Genomic DNA, 23,229 nt, shown 5'->3' with positions numbered 1-23,229 from the left:
ATTACCTAACTTCTTGGACTATGGACGTTTGCGAAAGAAAAAATGACCCTTTAACGAGTAACGACAAAGAGAAGCGCTATATGTCTATGTTTATTAGATCTTTTCAATTTTCTTCTCATTGAGTTAACAGAATTTAGGAAGGTAAGAAAATATTGTGTGGATATTCAAGGGGTATTTTGTGCTGCTTGTCATCTCTACGAGTTTACCCGAACTCAATTTATTTCGCTCTATAGAAAACTGATAAAGGATTCCACATTAGTTTGCTTGTATGGAAGAGATGGCGTTTTTAAAACAGGTTTTGCGTCTTGAAATATAAAAGGACACAGAAAAAATATAAAATTTTGCTTTCGTTAGCGTATTCGAGTTTTTGTTGTATTTTTATGTAGTAACGACGTTTCAAGAGATCATTTCTTTCTTTTATAAATATCCACGAAAGCAATTCTCAGAATAACAGTCATCCACAGTTCGTTAACTTTTTAACAAGTTCGTACGAAAATGTGCAAATTTAATTTCAAAAAGTAGTCCCGCCGCAGTAATTCATTCAAATCACCCACTCATAAATCTCAAGCCATTCAGAAGTTCTAAAAATTCTCGGGAAAGTACCATATATTTATTTCAGGAATTTATATCTCAACAACAAAAAACACATGCCGAAAAAAACGTGATTTTCCCACAGAGTTCAGTGAAGTTCAACAGAAGATATTTTTTACTGATTTATTGGAATAACGATTCAAAGAGAGGAAGATAAATGAAACAACAATATATTGAACACAGTGCCATAAATACTACGACACACTTGACTTTATTTAAAATACTTAAACAAACTAACCTTTACATAAAAATAATAATAATAACAAAAGATAATGTGAGAGCAATAAAGTGTCAGAAGCGCCGCAAAACAGCTCATAATAACAATTTTGGCACTGTTTTAATAAACAACAATTTTATTTATACAACATGTAAATACTCTTTTTGTTTACTACAAAATAACAATATCAAACGTTCCCACAGGAAAATTTATAACAAAATATCAAATTTAGTTCTCCTTAAGGGTCAATTCTCGTGGTTCGTGGGGCGCTGGGAGTTTCTCATAACTAGGTTCAACGCCCCATATCTCCCGTCCATATTCAATAATGGTCCGATCGCTGGAAAATTTCCCCGACGATGCGATGTTGTGAATGGCCATTTCAACCCATTTGGCTTGATCCTGCACCCAACAATTAATAAAACAAACTCACGCAAATTTCAAACAACTAACCTGATAGACATTGCTTGCTTCTTCCTGTTTCTTAATATAAGCATCATAATCGGCCAATAAAAAGAACCGATCGTACTTCAGCAAAATATCCGCTAAGTCTTTAAACTCATCGGGATTATTCGGAGTGAAAAACCCGTTCTGAATCTGGTCAACCACAAGTTTCAGTTCGGGGTTCGCGTTGTAGTAATCGTACGCGTTGTAACCCTTCCGTTTCAACTCTTCCACTTCTTCAACAGTCATCCCGAAAATAAAAATATTCTCGCGACCCATCTCCTCGGCCATTTCCACATTCGCTCCGTCCAGCGTCCCAATGGTCAAGGCCCCATTTAGCTGGAACTTCATATTTCCGGTCCCGGAGGCCTCCGTCCCAGCGGTCGAAATCTGCTCGCTTAGATCCGCAGCAGGGATTATTTTCTCGGCAAGTGACACGCGATAGTTCTCCAGGAAGATCACCTTCAACTTATCCCCAACCATGGGGTCGTTGTTCACAACATTAGCCACACAGTTGATCAGTTTGATGATTTTTTTCGCGGTGTAATAACCCGGCGCCGCTTTTCCCCCGATCATGACCGTCCTGGGGGTGCATTTAGCCGAAGGGTTCCGCTTGATTCTGTTATAAAGCGTGATAATGTGGAGGCAGTTCAACAGTTGCCGCTTGTACTCGTGTATGCGTTTGACGTGAATGTCGAACATCGAACCGGGATTTATTTTCACGCCGTATTCCTTCTCCAGAAGTTGGGCGAGTTTTAGCTTGTTTTCCTGCTTGACCTTCATCACGGCCCTTTGGAAATTGGGGTCTTTGGCCCATTGGGTCAACTTGGAGAGCTGGTCGAGGTGGACGACCCAGTCCTCGCCGATTTTATCCGAAATCAAGTCGCTCAGGCCGGGGTTACACATAAGGAGCCATCGGCGGGGGGTGATTCCGTTGGTCTTGTTCTGGAACTTTTCCGGAGTCATTTCGTAGAAATCCTTAAACCTGGGAATAAAACAATAATTCAAAAATGTCGGACAAACCCTCGTCTGATGACAAAAGACATTTTTTTCGAACAACTTTTTTTAAATTTATTTTTTGTTTTCCTTAGTTTAATTGTTGCTCCCTTATCTCATAGGATGTCGAATTTAATTTATTGTCATATATACAAGTTTTTTAATTGTTCTGTGCATCATTAGACATTAATTGTTAACAGGTATTTGTTTAATAGGTGTCGTCAAAAAAATTCAAAAAATATGATCTGTAGCATCAAAAAATTGACTAAAAGATTTTTGAACTAAGAGGTGCAAATCAAAAAATTTCCAAAAAATCTTGAATTATTTCGAAAACGGCTAAATTTACGTGTAGGCAAAGCTGATAAAAATTCCCTTGAAGTAATTCGAGAAATCCAAAAACATATCTTTCCATTAAAATAAAAAAGTTGGTCGCGACTTCCGGTATAACCAGAAATATCTTTGTCAGAACTTTTCAGACGGAACAGCTTGTATACAGTATTGTAGCAAGTTTTCTTTGTACACCATAAAGTTTTACAACAGATAATGGTGTTTAAGATAAGCAACACTCACATTACAATGTTTTGACAAGGGTGACCTAAAAATATTTACAATAAATATTTGCAATAAATCACACAATAAGAAGGGTCTTTCCATTTGGGGTAATCATAATAAAAATTTAACGGTGTACAAAGAAACCGTTGCTACAATAAACGCAAACGTGACAACGTACAAATCGCTCTTGATAATCTCTGAGTGAATTCTTGCGACCCCGTTCACTGCATGTGACCCCACAATGGACAAATGGGCCATATTCACTCGTTTCCCGCCCTCTTCCTCAATCAGAGACATGCGGCGCATCCTGTCAAGGTCCCCAGGCCATTTTTTCAAAACCTCCTCAAGGTGTAAGTGATTAATTTGGTAGATAATCTCCAAATGTCTCGGTAAAATATTTTGGAGCATTTCCACCGGCCACCGCTCTAGAGCTTCAGGTAGTACGGTATGGTTGGTATAAGCGCACGTTTTGACCGTGATATTCCACGCTTTATTCCAGGGGAGTCCCTCAATGTCGACCAAAATGCGCATCAATTCGGGAATAGCCAAAGAAGGGTGAGTATCATTCAACTGAATCGCAACCTTATCGGGTAACAAATCGAAATCAGTTCTTGTGTACTCGCGAGTGCCGAACTTGGCCGCTTTAAAGCGCCGGATAATGTCTTGGAGGGTGGCAGCACACATGAAATACTCCTGTTTCAGACGCAGCTCTTTCCCCCCGAAATTATTATCATTGGGGTACAACACACGCGAGATGTTTTCAGCTAGATTACGGTCGAGGACGGCTTGAATATAATCACCGTCGTTGACTGAAACCGGTCAATTAAACGCTTTCTAGGAGAGAAGGGACAAACTTACAGAATTTGAGATTAAAATCAATGGGCGATTTCGCCGACCACAAGCGCAGCGTGTTGACAACGTTGTTGTTATAGCCGGGGATGGGACTATCATACGGCAGGGCGAAAATCACTTGGGTGTTGACCCATTTTTTCCCATTCGGGGTGTCGACAACATTGCCGTAAAAATTAACAGGGAGCATGTACTCAGGCCGGGCTTTCTCCCACGGGTTGCCGAACCGGAGCCAATCGTCGGGCTCCTCCTGTTGCTCCCCGTTTATGATTTTTTGGGCGAAAATCCCGTACTCGTAGCGGATGCCGTAGCCATAGGCGGCCATCCCTAGAGTCGCCATCGAGTCCAGGAAACAAGCCGCCAGTCGGCCCAAGCCGCCGTTACCCAAGCCCGCGTCCTCCTCCAATTCCTCCAACTCTTCGATGTCCAAACCTAGCTGATAGAGAGCCTCGTCCACGGAATTTTGGATCCCGAGGTTGATCATTGTGTTGGAGAGAGAGCGGCCCATGTAGAATTCCAACGAGAGGTAGTATACTCTCTGGAATCCAATATTGTCAAGTAAAGTGCAATTATTCAAATTTAGTTCAAGGAGATGTGATTGTAAGATTTGCTCATAAACTTGTTTGGCTAATAAAATATCCCCAAGATTAAAAAACTCTCAGAAATATAAATTATGTGTAATTCATGGTTTTATAAAATGCGGTATAGCCGGATTGTAAACAGAACTATTATGCAACTGCATTTTATAATTACGCTGTCATTAAATATAGCATTGAGAAGCACATAAAAGAATACAAAGTCAAGGTTAGATTTAAGTTCGGAACTGCATACAAATGTATCTTTATTATCACTTATTCCCAAATTAAAAAAAATGAGGGAGAGTTCACTTTCATACAAAACTAAGAAGTGATGTTTATAAATTCTCCGACAAGACGTTCATTTATTAAATATTAAAGATGACTGGTGACGTAACTACTTGAATTACTATTATTAAACTCGATGTTAAATGATAAATTACAGGCAAATGTTGCATTGATGCAGTCCCGGAATAAATTTTTTGTTTGTTGTTTTTCTTTTTTCTACTTGTGTTTACTGATTTATTAAGATATTTTAACTTGCATACAAAAAAACTAAATAAATAGTAAAAAAACATACAGAATAAAGCTTTATTTAGCTATTTAACACAACAAACTTAAAACATTATTTAAAATCCTGCCGCTCTTTTTACCAGCTTAATATTGCAGTTTTTAACTGGAAACAGTAAAATACGTTACTGTTTTCAGTCAAGAACATCGAAACTAAATGCAAAATTTTATCAAAATAAAAGTAATAATTTCTTAGGACACTTCCAAATATAATTATTTGATTTGTAATTCGTCTGAATCACTTATCAGAATTCTGATACGCACTCTTGTTATCACAACAAAAACAATTTATACTAAAGGAAAACAATAAACAATATAAATAGTTGCATTTCCTTTTATTTTATTTTTATGAATGATCCAAAAATAAGAACAATATTTGAGAGAATAGCGTAATTGGTGCTAAGCCAGAAGAAATAAATTACCCCGCGCGTGCTTTTTACAAATATTTTTAGAATAATTTCAAATAATCAAGCGCGACTCAATGATTTTTTGACCTTGTTCGTCTTGAATGGATCGCGATAATAAAAAGTTCAACCACTGTGATAAAAAAATTCTTGACCTTAACACCCAGCATCTTCGCTCCGGAAGTCCGGAAGCTCTTCGTACGAAAATAACTCACCTTGGGGTCCTTCTCGTAGTAATACTGCTGCGTCCTGATCCATCTCGAGACCAAATGGTCCTTCACCGTGTGCGCCAGAGCGAAGTAGTAATCTCTTGCAGTGGCAACATTCCTGTCCTTGACGAGGGTGTAGTGAAGATGCCTGTTGAAGGTCTTCTTGATCTCGTTGACGTCGCCCACTTGGGCGATCCCTCGGACACTGATTTGTTTGCGTCTTTCGACGTCCGATTGGGGGATGGACATGTTGATTTCTTGGTAGCGACCGAATTGTAATGAAGAAGTTGTCGATTCGCCGGCTTTACTAAGTTCAATTTGAGTGTAAAGGTCACCTTGTGAAGTTGTAGATGGAGAGAATGCGCAAACTCAAGTTTGTAAACATAAAACAGCTGGCGGTGGCGTGCGGCCAGGGCCCCTTTCTGAGTGTGCGGCGCTGCCGCCAATTTTTCACAACGCACGTGGTTGTGGTCGCGGTATGATTGCGGAGTGATTGATGAATAATCGACACCAAATATGCTAGATTAACTCGCCTTCACCTGATTTTTGGATTTTTAATCGAGTGAAACCCAGATTAAAATAAATCGAGACTGGAAATAATCCTGCTGAGCGGACACTGATATATCGTTCTATTTTTGGACCGACTTGAGGCACAATTTTTGTTCATTTTTATACTGTAGTACTGAATTTCGATATATTCCCACAGTATACGCCTTTTTTATTTGAATTTAATACACAAGTTAAGTTAATCTGAAATTAAATGCATGGTTAACTGATTACGTGACCAAATGGAATAAGTTTGATTGGTTCATTCGCGTTGTCAACTTTTAACAACGAATAAAATTTTAACAAAGCTTTCCATAAATCGGCCCAGGTTTAAAAAAATATGAAGACTGCAGTATCTACAGTAGAGAAAATTATTTTATTTCATCTAACTAAAAGTAAAATGATTTTACCAAATCTTTAAATAGCGCCATAACTAATTTCTTTTACGTACATATTTCTCAAAATTACTGTTTTCAGTGTTTTCAAAGAAATAGACAAAATCTCTCAAAATCTCAACCGATTTTAATGATATTTGTGCCACATGTTATAAGTGGTATAAGTGTTTAACATTATCCAGAGTATGTATAATAAGTTTTATTTTGATTAGATGTTCCGCACATTTTTTATTAAATCTCATAAGTTATATACAAAAATTCAAACAAGTGTCTTTCCTATAAAAAAAATATCTACGCTAACTTTGACCTAATAGAACTTTTCCTTATGAGAACTTTTCCCTTTATAAACAATGCTTGATAGAAAAATTTCACGTACGGCAAGGACCAAATGAAGGCCCCACTAAAAGACTAATTTTTTCCATTTTTTTTATAAAAAAAATCATAAAATAAATATTATTTCATGAATTATTAATAATTGCGTCACTTTTTATCGCCGAGCGTCAAGGTGGTGTGATAACCATTATAAGCCTTTTGATAACAAAACTGGGACCATTACTAGGAGACAATTGGAAAAACAAATAAAACTTCGTTATCTTCTGGTTTCTATTCATCAGACGTTTTTTCAAATATATTCACAACATGTATAACTTGCAGGCTTGCGACAAGAATACTTTTCCGAGTCTATAGATTTAACAGCGCATTGACACACGTGTCAATAGTCCAAGAAAAAATATTTTTATACCTGCACTAACAACTACTGAAAGACAGCACTTTAAAACAATAAAAAACAATTGAAAAATAAATAACTAAAGATTGTTTTTAACAAAATTTTCATTTATCTTTTTTAGTTTCTTGTGTATTTGCAATACTGTTCTCTCCCTGAACGTTTTCCTCGGCCTCGGCACTGTACCCGAATTCATTCTTCCTCTTTTTATCAACGGGATAAATCCACCGTTGGTACAAGAATATGAGAAAAACAATATCATCCCTAAAGCACCCTATTCTGTACATTGTTGGCATTTTAATAACAAAGGCGAACATATCGTCTATGAAAGTGTTCAAAAACTTGTAAGTCAACATACGCCACGGCAAATGTGCGACGGATTTGAGTTTGTAGTTGATAAAAAGCTGAGGCGTCATCATTATAAATCCAAAAGTTAACAAATAACCGTACAACAAATCCAATACAAACGAATACCAACCTTTGTGCTCGAGATACAGCAACGCGTAAACACTGTAACCCACCAAAAGCGGGAAACACACCCACGATAAATACTTAAAAGCTAGATTATCGTACACTTTGGTGCTGCTCTCAACGTACGAGCCCTTATCCTTGAAAACGAGGCGACCATTCTCGAACTTAATGTCCACAACTTTGTAGATTTTCCAAACCTCGATCCCCAAACCTATGAAACAGCTAATCCGGACTAAAGTATTCGTGTCGTTATCGAGGACGTACAGCAAAACGACTAGCGACTGAAACACTCCGAAAAAAACGGAACGAACCGAGAGTCCCTCCAGCGAGTTGCGGTTGTTCCAGAACTGGATGTCGTTCTTAAAGGCTAACAACTCAAAGATGGAGTGGAGAATGGAGACACAAATCGTGATCCCTAAAAGATAGGGGTTCGTGTCCATCAGTGTCTCCTTCAGGGTGTCTTGCTCCTCGTCCGACTCGCCCTCCTTCTCGCCCCAGACGTTCCACATCTGCCGCATGCCCTGGGCTGCGTACATCTGCCACTTGAAGAGGCTCAAAGGCTGGTACAAAATTCGCAACGAGAGAACTAAATTCGTCTCGTTCAGCGGCTTGTAATCGCGCGCCATGTTCCAAAAATCGTTCGCGTACAAGACCGGCTTGTAGAATTTACCGTCAGGGGTGAATTTGATGAACTGGTCAAGAGGGGGCGGGACAGCCCCGTAAGTCCACGCCGTCTGATCCGTGACAAGATTTAGGGTGTAGTTGGGGTGCCAATGCGACACGATTTTCCCGTCTTCAACTACGGCCTTCTCACTGGTCCCCGTCAGGAGATTTTTAGTGCCAGAGGCTTTCAGTTTCTTGTACTTGTTTAATTGTTTGGTGACCTGTGTGAACTGTTTGCCATAGTTGGGGGCTTTCGGGTTGGGGCTTTCCCCTTGTCGCGTCACAAACGCGTGCAAGAACAACGAACCGTTGTTTCGAATATGGTCCGTGACCGTGATGTTTTTCTCGATAAAGTAGGTCCCGTCCTTGTTGGGGCCCGACGTCCAATCGCCGTAGACAAGGTTGTCCCGATACCAAAATAAATTAGAGGGGTTATAATCGTCCAGGTCTTCCTTTTCGGAGATGTAAACATGCAACGTGAGAGGGGTCCCCTCGATGAACATGTTCTGTGCGGCGAAGGACGGTGTAGTGACCCCCGTGTTGTTGGTCTGCGGGGGCGCAGGTTTGCGGAAGAAGGACGTGATGAAGTAGATGATCAAGGCGCGGATTATTAGCGATTTGGTGATTGCGAAAAATGACTCCATTCGGGTTGGCTGATGCTGCGGTTGCTGGGGCTAGAAATGGGGGCTTAGGAGGATTTGTGCGATTTTATTGATTTGCTTACTGCATTTTGGGTCGGTTGGGTTTCGTCCGGTTTGGCCACTTGGCCGTTGGCTGACGGATTATTCTCGGCTTGGGGATCAGCCATTTCGTGTCAATTTCTCAATTCTTTTGAAATTTAATTAATCATTGACCACATCACATGAACGAAATGACTTTTCGTTTTGAATTTTATGAGGTTGGTATCGGTAATGAGTCGTGGTTAGGGCAGGGTAGCCAACGCGAACAGCGGACAGGGCCGGGCTCAGGCAACTTTTATACAAAATATCCTTAATCTCTGTTCATCTAACAATCACCAAAAACATAAATTAATCGCACAACCAAAGTTACAAATAAAATAAAAAAATAATAGTGTTTATTCAATAAAACAAACACAGAAGAAAAATTCGACTTGACATTTTCCAAAGCACTCTTCGCAAAAATGATTTCTTGCATGTAAGATTCAATCATATCACGTGATGATACATCGTTGTCATCAGAAGTAAAAACACTTATAACAAATACGAAATGCAAATGTGGCATTCATAAGAATACCCAAAGTTGAGTGTTGCAACTCTGTAATCAAGAACGCCTTGGAAAAAATGACGAAGGATTTAGATTTTTTTGTAAAAATTGCCTGAAGAATGTTCTACTTTTTCTTTGGTATTTGCTTGTAAAAAAAAAAAAACAAAAATTAGAAATTTTTGTGTTATTTTTTTAGTAATTCAAAAAAAACGACACCAAATTTTTTTTAGATAATTGAACAGGCTGTAAAAACAGAGTAAAAAGTACTATATTTTGGCTTTAGTTTTTTAAAACTTTCCAAAGTATGGCAAAAAATGTCTCTCTGTTAATAAAAAGTGTTTATTTTTAAATATTTATATTTTTTTTCTTCTTTTCTGAATTAACTAATAAATGTTTTTTTCTTTTTTAAAGACTATGTCATAGGCAGAAAAGCCCAAAGTTAAGTACCCCGAGGCGGCAATGCACCTAAATACGTTACTATGTGGAATTATCAAGTATTTTTTATTTATTCAAGGAACAAAGATACCACGCGATCATCGGAATTTATAATTAGAATAGACGTTTTTTTTGTATATAATGTGTATATAATTGATAGACAGGTGCATTTAGTTCTTCAGCTTAATTAATTATTATAATCAGCGTTTTCTTGGTTTTCATACAAGATAAAAAGTACCTTATAAAGCCTACTAGAAAATAGGCATTTAATCCTTTAGGGCAGAAAGTCTAAGTACGGTTCTGTTATTTTTAGTGGGCCTTTTTAAAGAAAAAAAATAATTTGTATAATTCCTGGAAGATGTGTGCAATTTAGTGTTGTTTTTTGCACAAAAGCGGGCATTTCGAGGCTGTAAAAATCGAAAAAAAAAGGCCTAAGCCCGACACGTCACCAGACCGCAAGCCCAAAATTCCCTATGCAGCTGTCAAACTCTTCAAGTCCTTTTCTGTGAGAAATTGGACGAGCAATGGCTGCAGGAGTAAGTATTATCGAAATTTCCTCAAATATCTCGCATTTATGACACAATCATCGGCAGAAAACCGTTGAATAACCCAAATCCGGCATTATCTTTGACAGTTTTGTGTTTATTTTTTCAGACACTGTACACCTATCCCGACAATTTCCGTGCTGCTAAGGCTTTAATCGCTGCCCAGTACTCCAAAAGCAATGTTAAAGTAAGCCCAAACTTTGTGTTCGGTGAAACCAACAAGTCGAAAGAATTCTTAAAGAAATTTCCCAGTGGAAAGGTGAGTCTGGACGCGCTTCAAAATTGAGGTTAAGTCACACTGGACAGTTGTATAGGTGCCAGCTTTCGAGTCAAACGATGGCAAGTATCTGCAAGACAGCAACGCAATTGCTTACTACGTCGCCAATGAACAATTGAGAGGCAAGTCGGAGTACGAGAAAGCCCAGATTTTGCAATGGGTGGGCTTTGGAGAGTCGGAGATACTCCCAGCTGGCTGTGCCTGGGTGTTCCCCATTTTGGGGGTTGTCAAGAAGAACGCCGCCACTGAGGAGGTAAATTACGTATTTTCTCGCGTCCTCCTTCAAAGGCAAATTAACCAATCCGGTTGGTTGATTTGTAACTCAAGGAGGTATATTAAGACAATTACCCATTACTGAGTGTCTCGGTGGCGCTCAGTTAAGTTATATTATTGTAACAAGTGATTTTCGCCCAGTTTTGTCACTAGACTGACCCAGTTTTCGTGATTCTAGGGATATGCAAGAGCCAAGGAGGACATGAGGGCTGCTCTGGCAATCCTAGACAGCCATTTGCTTACCCGTACTTATCTAGTTGGGGAACGTATCACTTTAGCTGATATTGTTGTAGCTTGCAATCTTTCAAATTTATACAAATATGCGTTCGATCCCGACTTTAGAAAACCATTCGTCAACGTTAACAGATGGTTCACAACTTTAATCAACCAACCTCAGTTTAAGGCCGTTTTGGGCCAGGTGCAATTTTTGGACAAAGTTGCACAACCTTTCACCGGCGCGCAGGGAGGTGAAGGTAAGCCAAAGTTTTTTTAACGGTTCAAATGATCAGTATTTAATTCTTTTGCTGCATAAAATTCTATGAGTAAATGGTCTTGTTTATAATGTATACCGTACTATGGAGAGTTAAATACTAGGAAGCAAACGTCGGTACTAACTCGATTTCTGTTTCCTAACGTTAGTGTGTAATAGTTGTTTACCTAACGAGTTTGGAAAGTGCAAAAAGTCCGGGGACTTTTTTTATATTCCTAGACTTTTTTTGTCTTCAACAGTATTTCTAGTATTTTGATAAATATGCGACGGTGTTCAAAGCAATTATCGCAATAAATGTGTTGCATCCTAGTGTCCATATGCTGCACATAATGGATTAAGTACTGTTCAGTTTATTGCAACCTGTGTTAAATCCCTTAACCCAAAAATAATTTTACAAGCTGCTAATACTAACAGTATTGTTGCGGAGAAAAATAATAAAAAGAAGAGTAAGTTAAGTGTGGTTTTATTCGTCTTGCTTAGTTGCTTTTCCACCAACAGGTAAGAACAAAAAGAAAGAGGAGAAAAAAGAGAAGAAGCAGCAGCAGCAGCCTAAAAAGGAAACACCAAAAAAGGAGAAAGAGCCCGTTGAAGAAATGGATGCGGCTGAAGCAGCGCTCGCTGCCGAGCCCAAATCGAAGGACCCCTTTGAATCCATGCCCAAAGGGACGTTCAATATGGACGATTTCAAGAGATTTTATTCTAACGAAGATGAAGCCAAATCAATTCCGTATTTCTGGGAGAAGTTCGATCCTGAAAACTACACTATTTGGTACGGGGAATATAAGTACCCTGAAGAGCTCACTAAGATTTTTATGAGCTGCAATTTGATCACCGGAATGTATCAGAGATTGGATAAAATGCGCAAACAAGCCTTTGCCTCAGTTTGTCTTTTTGGTGAGGACAATAACAGTTCAATCTCCGGGATTTGGGTGTGGAGGGGCCACGACCTCGCATTCACTGTACGTTGATTCTGTGTTTTTAAAATTGGTTTGATTGAGTTTTGTAGTTGAGTCCTGACTGGCAAATCGACTACGAGTCGTATGATTGGAAGAAATTGGATGCAAAATCAGAAGAGACTAAAAAATTAGTTGCCCAATACTTCTCATGGACTGGCACTGACAAAAAGGGAAGGAAGTTTAACCAGGGCAAAATCTTTAAGTAAAACCTGAGGTGTAATATATTTTTTTTACAACCATGTCCTTTTGATAATTTAATTTAAATCCATCGTTTGTCAGTTGTTTAACCCTAACTGTTTTTCTTTCAATAAAACGCTTTGAGGATAATTTATGTTTTATTTGAATAAACCTATTACACTATAAGTCGGCTTCAAACTGATCGTCTCTGTTGAGGGGATCACCTTTCAACAAAGCCACAATCATGCTAAAAATAAACAAGTTGCGCAATGTTTGATATAAATAGACACAACTCACCAGTACAGATACGCAAAAAAGAACAGTAAATAATATCCTAAATAAATCATACAGTCCCTCATATGCTTCTTTAATTGACCTCTATTGTGAATCTCTGTGGGGTCATAGATCCCCAAATTTCCACTTGGCACTGATACTAACTCATACACCATCCAAAATGCCATTGGCAAGTTTAGCAGTGCTAAAATCCAATGGCCGTGAATTAAAAACAGAAACGATAAAAACCCATGAGCTATCAATTTAGGGAGACTCCACTGGTTCAGTTTCGAGCAACATTCTTGAGCGTTTAAATAGTCGCATTCTAAATCAGACAAAGTAATTACCTGAACGCTAAATTAAAGAAATTATACGCTTTGTTCAAAACTATTCAGTACAAATACAAAAAAGGATACAAAATAGACCAGAAGAAATAATACTGCTCCGGTGTTTAAAAGAGAAAAAGCGAAAAGCAGTGGATCCGAAAATATCATATTGTTGGCGTTTCGATGAGTATTTTAAATTAAATGAATGGTTCTTCAATTTTTTGCGTTCTGAAACGGAGCATTTTAGAGGTTAGAAAACTGTCATAACAATTTTGAATAATCAATAATCGCACTGCGCATGGATAGAAAATACCATGGCCTCCTAGATGTATTGAGACAACTTCGTTGTTCAGGCCTGGCGCATCGCTAAGTTCGGCTGATTCTCCACTGGCGCTGCATTTAGCGGACTGACGTTTATTTGACAAATACCAATTTTGAGGTTAAAGACTAATAAATTTGAAAGATGTAAATGTGCATTCGTGAAATACGTAGGAAATGTGAGGATAATTCTAAAGTTGTGCCCTGAACGAACGTTTGGATAGTGTAACTCTTGCAGGAAATCATTTTACGATCATTAGGATTTTTTATTTTCAGCTTCAGAAGATATACAAATTATTTTAGGGTGAATTGGTGGTTCGTCATCGTTTATAAATATTAAAGAAAACGATGTTTCAAAGTACCTTTCATTTATTAGGCATACTATATGGTTTTACCAATGGTTTAGGTAGAATGCGTTACAAATCTGTGATTTTTAAGACATGGCTTAAGTTTTCTGAAAGGTATTTGCAACCTTTTAATCAGCAGATATTTGCAATACATTGTTTAGGCAAATGAAACTATTTTGCACACACGTATTTTCAAAACCTGCTATTGTTAATTTAATTTTAGTAAAATGTACAAAGAATGTCGTTTTTTTCAAATGAAATGGTTTAAAAAAGCTCGATCCAGCGTTCCTCTGCTGCGTTACTCTCTGCTGGAGTATCTCTGGACCGTCCGTTCCAAAGTCCCTGCCATAGATTATAGTTAATTATAGTCCCTGTCTAGACCTCTGCTCACTCTCACGCACCGCTCGTGAATCACCAAACTCCCGAAAAAAATCTACTACTTTATTAATTTTTTTGAGTTTTTGTATTTATTGTTGTATTTGTTTACAATTACATTGTAAGCTCTTTTTCACCTTCTCTTCTGCTAATTGTACTTGTTAAATTCAATTTTTTTGTCGGATTTAACCTCACAAATGCTATTTGTCAGATAAACGTCAGTGCGCTAAATAGGGCGCCATCTACGGTCTCGAAAAAACCGCTGAAGCTTATCGATGCGCCAGGCCTGAACAACGAAGTTGTCTCCATACATCAAGGAGGCCATGGAAAATACACTAGCGGCTAGGCCCCGCCGGTCTACAAATATTCTCTCTGTCGAAATGTTGCGAGCGAGGTCGGAACAGTACGAACGGAACGGAGTAACGGACCATAACCTCTCTAATCTGTGCCATAACGGACTTCTCATTTCAGCTGGGCTGGTTAAGTCTGTGTTAAAAGTTCTGGTCTTGAAACTTGAAATGTTAAATTGCATTGACTTGCATCGGCAGTTTTGAATTTCAAAAGATGTCAGGGAAAGATATCAAATGTTGTGTGTGCCAAAAACAGTTTAGTGCAGTTTTTAAATTGGCAAAACACGCGCGGAAGTATCATCCAGGTGTGTGCATTTTTTAACTAATTAAACTAACCATAACTAACTTCTAATTTGTATTTAATTTGCAGAACAAGCAGCTGATATCATCCCAAAGAAGAGTTACAAATACCAGTGTTTACAATGTAACAAAAATTTTTCCCTGTTAAAAAATTTTAATTACCATAAGAAGACGCATAACCAATCGCATAACCCACCTTCAAAGAACACATATGATGCTGTGTGTCCGATTTGCCAGTTGAAGGCACCAAAAGATAATTTGATATTGCATTTTAAAGTAGAGCATGATATAAAATGTGAAACACTAGCAATAGAATTTACTACCTTTGAGGAATTCTCAAAATGGAAATCAGATATGGAACATGATACCAAAAGTAAATATGTTGCAGAGCGGGGATCTCAACGTGGTAAAGATGGGACCACAATAATCAAGTACTGTTGTCATCGTTCTGGGAAATATGTTGCTAGCGGGAAAGGGTTAAGACATTTAAAAACACAAGGTTCAAATAAAATTGACGGTTTCTGCCCTGCTCGTTTAAAAGTAATCATCGACAAGAACAACCAGTGTAAAGTGTCTTTTATCAAACAACACGTGGGTCACGATGAAGGAGATTTGCGGCATTTATTCCTCACCCTTCAGGAGAGAAAATGTTTGGCAAACAAAATGGCATTAAAAATTCCTTTCCCCCAAATTCTAGACGAGATACGAGACTCAGTGGTGGGATCACAATTAGATCGGATTCACTTACTGACCAGAAAAGATCTGAGCAACATTGAAAGGAGCTTCCACTTACAATCATCAGTCGTTCGGCATGAGAGTGATGCCGTCAGCGTTGATGCCTGGGTAAAACAAAGGGAAAGTTCTGGTAGTATTCTCTTCTACAAACCCCAAGGTACACTTTGCTCAGTTTATTTTTATTCTTGTTTATGCATTTTAATTAAGGAACCCAATCTGAAAGCAATTCCGATTTACGAGAAGAGGATTTTGTACTAATTATTATGAACCAGGGTCAAGAAGAAATTCTTAAGAAGTACGGTTCAGACTGCATTTGCATTGATAGCACCCATGGCTTGAACCAATACGATTTCGAAATGCACACTTTATTAGTGATTGATGATGTACGGGAAGGATTTCCATGCGCATTTTTAATTTCCAATCGGTCAGATGAAACTGTAATAAAAATTTTTTTCCATCATATCAAAGAAAGAATTGGCTTCCAAGTTACTAGTAAAGTTTTTATGTCTGATATGGCAGAAGCCTATTACAAAGCTTGGAACTTCATAATGGGCCCTGCAAAGTATAGGTTAGTAAAGAGAGCATTATACAACTATTTTTATTACAATATTTGTAACAGGCTTTTTTGTACTTGGGATGTGGATCAGAGTTGGAGGAAAAACCTTTCCAAAATTAAAACCAAGGAGAAACAAGTGAGTAACGCACTACAGTTGCAATGAAGTTTGTATCTTTACTTCTTCTCGTATGCATCAGGTTATGGTTTACAAGTACCTACGGACTTTATTAGAAGAGAGAGATGAAAACGCATTCTTGCGTATGCTGAATGACTTCATTAGGACTATCACCAATGACCCAGAGACTAACGAGTTTTCTGAGTACTTCAAAAATAATTACATTAACAATCGGCATTGCTGGGCATATTGTTATCGTTTACACTCCGGGCTGAACACCAACATGCACATAGAACGCATGCACAGAACCATCAAATGTATCTATTTTGGTGGACGAAAAGTCAAGCGTTTGGACAAGGCATTAGATGAGATAGAAAAATTTATAAGGGATCGTTTATTCAACCGCCGTACAGTCCTGTTTAAAGGTAAATTGTCACACAAATTGAATGAGCTTCGCACACGCCATGTCACTAGCCAAAAGCTTTCTACGGCCTTGCTTGTATCATACGGTGCTGGATGGGAAATTCCTTCAAATAACTCTTTTGAAGTGTACGAGCTTGAAGAAAAGGAGGGTGGTATTGCATGTAATAACTGCAAGTTGATGTGCATGGATTGTGGTGTTTGCATTCATAAGTACACTTGTAGCTGTGTGGATTCCTGTATAAAATTCAACATGTGCAAACACATACACCTATTGTGTAGATATAGTAAAATTCTTTTAATTTTGGTCGAATGTTGTAAAACGTTGTTGTCTTTCTTACTCTTCGAGAAAGTAGCTAGGAGCAAGTAAGATAAACGATGGGCCGCCCTCGGCTCGAACCAAGGGTATATTGTCTTTCTCGCACTTAGGTCATTTAAAAGAGACACAAAACTTTCGCAAGCCCAACTACGCCACCCACCCAAAATATATCAGTGATTCTCAACATGTTCAAATAATGCAACAAGCGCAGACAACAAGTAAATTTTATTTACAAAAAATGTATAAAAATATTAAATGTACAATATTTACAAATCTATTTACGATTTAATTAACATTTCGCTCTCACTTTCACTAGCTGTATCGTCAAATTCTCCGAAATCACTATCACTATCACTATCATTATCCGAATTCACGTTAATGATAATTTCTTTTTGCACCTGGTCAAGACAAATTTGTTTTTTTATGTCTTCCTCTATTAGTTTGTCGCAATGATTGACTGTGTTGCTCCAAACTTCTGGTGTAACTTGATTTAAAGCTTTTTGCCTCGTTTGTAAAATAGATTCATCGGTAGAATCAACTTTCCCGATATGTTTGTCGTAAAAACTTTTACTTAACGCCCAAACATGTTCTATCGGATTATAGTTTGTCTACTTTGTAATTAATATCCTGTTTATTAGACTTTGCAATTGCTAAAAATTCTTGTTTAATAGCATTTTGTGGGTGCACTAATTTTTTCTCTTCAAGCCACCTTTTAATTTCGTCTTTTTTTCATGATGACGACAATGCTGTTTACAAATTGTTCACATTAAAAAGTCTTTGGGATTTAAAAATCACTTCCAAATTAAAATTCATAATTAACATGTATATTTGTTGGTAATAGTAAACATTTTGTTTATAAAGTTGACCAGGCAAATAAACAAAAGACATATTAATTTATTTAACAACAGTAAACATAACAAATACCAAAGTGGCATCCCATAGTTTGGGAACGACTGGTAGACCCTCCCATTTTCCGCTACGCTTGACGGTTTGTATTTTGTTTCACTCATTCGCATAGTAACAACAAAGACAAAACTAGTAGCAGATAGGAAAGTGTTATTTGATACACTTATACAACATTCGACCAAAATTAAAAGAATTTTACTATATCTCAAACAACAGAACACTTCCCTAACTAACTGCTAGTACTGGTCTGTCAGGTAATATCCTTCTCTAAATCTCATTTTTACTTTTTGGCTGCCTATCTTATTAATCAGAAGAACAAAAAAGATAAATTCTTATAGGTTCAGATGATGTTACATCGATATTATAGTCATTTGATCATCTGTGATACTCCACCAACGTTTTTGGGATCATTGTAAAAAAAAACAGAAGGTAAATTTTCTTGGGAAGGTTAGGGGCTGGGGCCTAGCGGTGAGGGTGCAAAATAATGTCATTATGAATTATTAGTAGTAAACTGAGTGTAGGGGGGATTTTGTGGTGGGACTAACATGTTAATACCTACCTGTTTTCAACACAGATGAACGTAATTTGCTGATCAGCGAAGATCCCAAAGCCTCTGAAGTTTCCGGAATTGTAACCGGCCTTACCGTCAATGAAGCTCTAAACCCCAAAGAGTTTGACAAGCAGTTTATTGCCAAAGAAAGGCAGAGACTGATTGAAACTTTTATTCAACTGCTAGAAGGTGCGACTTGCATGGAACAACTTGAAGCTGCGAAAAACATGTGTATAGCTCTAGAAACCACACTGCAAGCAATAGCAACGAAAAGGGAGCTAACAACACCGTCTACACGTGCAAGTCCTAGCAACAAAAAAATTACACCTCAACGAGGTGTATTGCATTCCACCAAGAAAAAAAACAAGAGACCATCAATGACTCTAGTTGCGCCTACAAATGAAGAGATGCAAGCAATCGCGATACGAACGTTGTCTAAATAATTTTACTACTGAACAATAATTAACTTTAATAAATACTTACGCATTAGCTTTAAATTATTTTATTGTACCCTTTTCCACTGAGTAGACTTAAACGCAGTCTTGTCGGTTGTAGCACATAATGCTTCTCCAATAATAAATCAAAAATTAATGTATACACAACTGTAAATTTTGTCTTCAGTCCTAAATTTTATGGTACAGCCACTGATTTGTGAATTTATGTATTTACTATTCTCGGATTCTTTTGAAGATGATGATATAATAGTAATTACCCGCTTTGGCCAATATTCGGGCTGTTCCGACTCCGCTCGCAACATTTCGACAGAGAGAATATTTGTAGACCGGCGGGGCCTTGCCGCTAGTGAAAATACACGTCTAGAACTGGTCATCAACAGAACCGTTCAGAACAGAGAGAAAAACCATTAGTCCTAAACAAGGACTAAAGTATTAACTTGAAGTCCCGTAAAAGCAAAAAATAAATTATTGTTCCATTCGATTCAACAAATTCATATTATGACACCGAATTTTCTGTAGACTTTGGCCCCTATCTGGCAATAGCAGTGAAGTTTTTGGAAAAAAAAACTTGAATTTTTTGATATTGAAAATACTTTATTGAAAATACTGAATATACCTATAATAACTACTTAATTTTGGGCTAATTAATAGAATATATCATTGTGTTAACATCATAAAAGCGGCAAAACATAAAAACAATAAACTATAGAAATAACACAACTCAAACAAAAATTAAGACTTCAGTGGTGGAAACTCCTCATCAATAACGGCGTGCACTCTACACACCGGACAGGCACTTTGTCGTTTCAGCCAGTTAGTAATGCACTGAAAAAAAATCATCAGGTCTTGCTTACCTACCTCAAAAAAATTTACCTGTTTATGAAACTCATGCTGACACGATAGCATATGGCTGTTACTAGGATCAAAATCTTCAAAACAAATACAGCATTTATGTTCACTATGATCGTTGTGCCAGGCAGGTTGAGACACATTGCTCCATGCATTTTTCGCACTTTTCATTTTCAAAGCTTTCTTAATTTCAGGAACTAGTACTTGTTTCGGAATTCCTATAAGATTACCACCGTTATTGTTATCGCGAACTAGGCAAATCGCTTCTAGCAAATCAGTTTCGGGAACGCTATCGAAAGTAATTTGAAGAAATTTAAGCAATTCCTAAAAAATTAAATGTTAAATTAAAAAATACATTAGAGCTGTTAATTGTTACTTGTTCTAGTTGATACACATTAACAGAATTAACTCTAGGGGGTGACGGAGGCGACACCTGTTTCCTAATATTAGGTGGCTGTGGCTGATATACGTTGGGGGGTGGAGGAGGATATCCATTAGAGGAGGGAGGATATCCATTGTTGGGGGTTGGGGAAGCATATCTATGGCCAGATGGAGGATGATATCCATTTTGGTTGGCAGGAGGAGGACATCCATTTCCAGATGGAGGATATCCATTGGTATTGGATGGGGGAGGAGGAGGTGGAGTTTGTGAATATGACGGGGACCCTGTAGTTCTTCCGTCTTGATGGTAGCTTTTGTAGTTATTGGAGTAATTATTGGATTTTCGCACTGAAACGATTCAATTAAGTCTGTAGTAGTTAAGAGAACTTAATTTTAAAGTCACTTACCGTATTCTTTGAAGTTTCCATAATTACCCAACGCAGACAGATACCTGCAAAAGTAAACATTAAACACACTCAAATATAATATAACAATATAACCTACTGTTGTTGTGGACGCGTAGCACTGTAAATGTTTTTATTAAATTGAACCATACTCTTAAAACTGCGGTAAATAACATCTTGAATGTCGTTTGGAATATTGGGTATTCCAGGCCAGTCGCTTATTTTAACTTCAGCATATTTTTTTGCAATTATTAGGTCATCAACTGTTTTATAATATGCCTTAAACCAGTCATTAGTATTGCTCATTCAGCAAAAACTTCAATTCACCTCAAATAGTTTTTTTGCTTCTGAAACCTTATCCTGTGTATTTTTCCACAAGAACGCTTCCTGTTTGCATTCTTCTGGCGTTGGTTTATCGCTAGGGTACAAATATTGGTAAAGATCGCTCAAGTATGAAAACCTATAGTCACATTTTTCTTCAAACCTGTAACAAACAATTTTACCACCTGTTGACTCAATCGCAAGTAAACGAACATTTGGTAGATACTTTTCTGCATTTGATATCTTTGTTGCATTTGCTCGATGAGCAGTTTTTGCAACAGTTCGTTTTGTTTCTGTGTTTGCTCAAATTTTTTCTCTAGGACAAGATACTGGTCTTTCAAAAATTCAAACTCGGGGGATTTCTCCTCCCCCGTGCTATTTGTAGCAACAAGTTTTTCATTAAGTTCGTTGTTTTTCTTCTGAAGTTGTTTGATTTCGCCATCTTTCTTGTTTTGTATGTTATTTAATCTATTTTTAATTTCAAGAACAGCTGCCAATAATTGCTTATCGATGTCTTTCTCCATTGTTTGGACCTAGAATTGCCTGATAACACTAATCTGATAACAAGATAAGTACGTACAGAAACGTTTATCCCTTTTGAGGGAGCAGTTTGGATAGCAATACTTTTATTACTTTGGGCTGGTTTTTCCATTTTTTTGATTGCTCCGGTTTGTTTTTTGGTTTTCTTTGTGACCTTTTCCTCTTTTGGAGTCTCTTTTACAGTATTCTTTGTTAAACTTTCAAAATCGGGTTCACAAAGAGTACCAATTTTCAACCAATTTTCTTTAAAACACCTCTTCAAGTTGGTGTTATCTTCTCTAGCCAACAACAAATCACTACAATGTACCAAATTAAAAAGAACAAAATTAATCAAAACGCTAAACATACCAAATAAATTTCAATCCGTTTAGTTTCAACTTTAAAAATTCGTCGCTTATTTCAGGTACGATCTTCTCATTCAATATATCATTTGACTTGAAATTATAACCATCCTTCAATAAACTATTACAAAACTGTAACTCGTCATTAGCAAACGACAGTCTGTAAATACAAAGCTAGAATCCACTGACAAACCACAAATCATACAAATCACCTATCGTTCGAGATATGAATAAACGCTTTGAGATAAGGCACCAATGGAAGTTTTATAGGTTCGTGTATGGAGTTCAAAATAACCAAAGCTTGTTCTGATTTGTAATTAGCTCCAATTGAGGAATAAGCAAAGCAAATATGCAAAGAGAAAAGCTCAAGATCGTTCAAATTCAGAACCTCAACAATGCAATCTTTGTGCAAATCGGCCAAAATACCTCCGTAAATCATTTCAGCGTTTGGATAATCTTTATTTGTTAGACAATCAGTGGCCACTCTGAGGCATTTTTTGAAAGCTTTCACTCGAGATGCTATAAGTTCGCTGGGACCCTTTAAAACGCCTAACTCCATCTTTCATGCTAAAAAATACATTTGGAAAATATTACTCATGGGTTTAGGTGCTATGTAATTTTTTATTAACAAGGTGGTAATAAGATAACACACGGATTCTTTATTTCGAACAAGAATTTAATTTTCTTCAAATTAAATTTGACGTTTTTTCTTCGTATTATTATTGACTCAAGGGATGATGCAATTTACTTAGGAAAGCAATTTGTGCTGATAACGATAAAACTAGACTGGTTTATTTGAACAGATAAAGGGACCTACAAATCCAGTATTTCGTCATGTATAAAAACAAAAAATAAGACAATCCGTTCAAAATATTAAAAAAACTTCTTTGTTGATGAAATTAATGTTTGCAACAATGAACAGAACAGAAATAGAAGATATGATATTTGACACGTCTCATGTCTCATGTCCACTTCAATGCTGCCAACTTAATTTTAAAGTTATGGGCCATTTTACCCCCGAATTGAGTTAACCATTAAGAAATTTTTTGGTATACAGAAATATTACAAAGTTGTGCTAGCAGTGCTATAATTTAGCACTTTGAGAAACTTTCATGAAATTTCATCACCACTCCCGTCAAAATTTTATTGCCACGTCCCCATTGTTTCAGAGATAAAACCAAGGAATAGTTGTTGATTTTAGGCAAACTACAACAATTATCAGACCACAATAGTGCATATTGGAATGTGACACCGAATTCCGATCTGAAATTCGTTAAAAATGCAGATAAAGGTTAAGATTCACTCACCAATTATTCAATTTTTTGGAAAGAATTTTGACTGTTTGATATTAAATTTGAACTTGTTTAAATTCGACTGACGTTGAGCGTAAACAAAAGGACAAACGTTAATTGAAATGGTCAAAAACATGTGATGTAGACAGACCACTAGCGCAACTGATAAGAAGTGG

General features: G+C 37.3%; 6 protein-coding genes across 10 annotated transcripts; 2 read left to right on the top strand and 4 right to left on the bottom strand.

Annotated features, from left to right (window-relative positions):
- Positions 1 to 762: 762 nt before the first annotated feature.
- On the bottom strand, positions 763 to 5,805 carry Glyp (Glycogen phosphorylase). The gene is made up of 5 exons (XM_963867.5): positions 5,411 to 5,805; positions 3,656 to 4,184; positions 2,976 to 3,606; positions 1,259 to 2,234; positions 763 to 1,207 (listed from the first exon to the last, which is right to left on the bottom strand). The coding sequence occupies exons 1-5, from the start codon at positions 5,651 to 5,653 to the stop codon at positions 1,037 to 1,039; spliced, it is 2,550 nt and encodes an 849-aa protein (XP_968960.1). The 5' UTR covers positions 5,654 to 5,805; the 3' UTR covers positions 763 to 1,036.
- A 1,125-nt stretch (positions 5,806 to 6,930) lies between these two features.
- Positions 6,931 to 9,144, bottom strand: LOC657329 (uncharacterized protein). The gene is made up of 2 exons (XM_963794.4): positions 8,928 to 9,144; positions 6,931 to 8,877 (listed from the first exon to the last, which is right to left on the bottom strand). The coding sequence occupies exons 1-2, from the start codon at positions 9,009 to 9,011 to the stop codon at positions 7,177 to 7,179; spliced, it is 1,785 nt and encodes a 594-aa protein (XP_968887.1). The 5' UTR covers positions 9,012 to 9,144; the 3' UTR covers positions 6,931 to 7,176.
- Positions 9,145 to 10,237: 1,093 nt separating this feature from the next.
- eEF1gamma (eukaryotic translation elongation factor 1 gamma) lies at positions 10,238 to 12,730 on the top strand. 2 transcript variants are annotated; one of them, XM_064359064.1, is made up of 7 exons: positions 10,238 to 10,398; positions 10,517 to 10,666; positions 10,722 to 10,937; positions 11,136 to 11,430; positions 11,846 to 11,893; positions 11,946 to 12,406; positions 12,454 to 12,730. In XM_064359064.1, the coding sequence occupies exons 1-7, from the start codon at positions 10,387 to 10,389 to the stop codon at positions 12,607 to 12,609; spliced, it is 1,338 nt and encodes a 445-aa protein (XP_064215134.1). In that variant the 5' UTR covers positions 10,238 to 10,386; the 3' UTR covers positions 12,610 to 12,730. The 2 variants fall into 2 exon arrangements, with proteins under 2 accessions (XP_064215134.1, XP_001809758.2); XM_001809706.4 differs by lacking the exon at positions 11,846 to 11,893.
- cnir (cornichon related) lies at positions 12,726 to 13,486 on the bottom strand. Its single transcript, XM_963724.4, has 3 exons — positions 13,270 to 13,486; positions 12,878 to 13,200; positions 12,726 to 12,827 (listed from the first exon to the last, which is right to left on the bottom strand). Exons 1-3 carry the CDS (start codon positions 13,345 to 13,347, stop codon positions 12,761 to 12,763), a joined length of 468 nt encoding a protein of 155 aa, XP_968817.1. The 5' UTR covers positions 13,348 to 13,486; the 3' UTR covers positions 12,726 to 12,760.
- Positions 13,487 to 14,561: 1,075 nt separating this feature from the next.
- Positions 14,562 to 18,959, top strand: LOC103312776 (uncharacterized). 4 transcript variants are annotated; one of them, XR_010335521.1, is made up of 8 exons: positions 14,645 to 14,874; positions 14,940 to 15,761; positions 15,812 to 16,172; positions 16,224 to 16,296; positions 16,358 to 16,700; positions 16,750 to 18,174; positions 18,259 to 18,349; positions 18,495 to 18,632. XR_010335521.1 is itself a non-coding variant. In XM_064359062.1 (7 exons), the coding sequence occupies exons 2-7, from the start codon at positions 14,784 to 14,786 to the stop codon at positions 18,911 to 18,913; spliced, it is 2,109 nt and encodes a 702-aa protein (XP_064215132.1). In that variant the 5' UTR covers positions 14,562 to 14,638; positions 14,691 to 14,783; the 3' UTR covers positions 18,914 to 18,959. The 4 variants fall into 4 exon arrangements, 2 of the variants coding, with proteins under 2 accessions (XP_064215132.1, XP_008192473.2); XM_064359062.1 differs by lacking the exons at positions 16,750 to 18,174; positions 18,259 to 18,349 and adding an exon at positions 14,562 to 14,638 and having other exon boundaries at positions 14,691 to 14,874; positions 18,495 to 18,959; XR_010335520.1 differs by lacking the exon at positions 18,259 to 18,349.
- A 539-nt stretch (positions 18,960 to 19,498) lies between these two features.
- LOC100142477 (E3 ubiquitin-protein ligase TTC3) lies at positions 19,499 to 23,229 on the bottom strand. Its single transcript, XM_008194307.3, has 11 exons — positions 23,069 to 23,229; positions 21,974 to 22,328; positions 21,769 to 21,921; positions 21,461 to 21,716; positions 21,094 to 21,413; positions 20,887 to 21,043; positions 20,660 to 20,838; positions 20,563 to 20,606; positions 20,151 to 20,503; positions 19,799 to 20,098; positions 19,499 to 19,750 (listed from the first exon to the last, which is right to left on the bottom strand). Exons 2-11 carry the CDS (start codon positions 22,318 to 22,320, stop codon positions 19,658 to 19,660), a joined length of 2,202 nt encoding a protein of 733 aa, XP_008192529.2. The 5' UTR covers positions 22,321 to 22,328; positions 23,069 to 23,229; the 3' UTR covers positions 19,499 to 19,657.

Source organism: Tribolium castaneum, chromosome 9, assembly GCF_031307605.1.
Source record: "Tribolium castaneum strain GA2 chromosome 9, icTriCast1.1, whole genome shotgun sequence".
In the NCBI taxonomy this organism is placed as follows: domain Eukaryota; kingdom Metazoa; phylum Arthropoda; class Insecta; order Coleoptera; family Tenebrionidae; genus Tribolium; species Tribolium castaneum.
The sequence above is the reverse complement of the archived record's forward strand: the minus strand, read 5'-3'. Positions and strand labels throughout refer to the sequence as shown.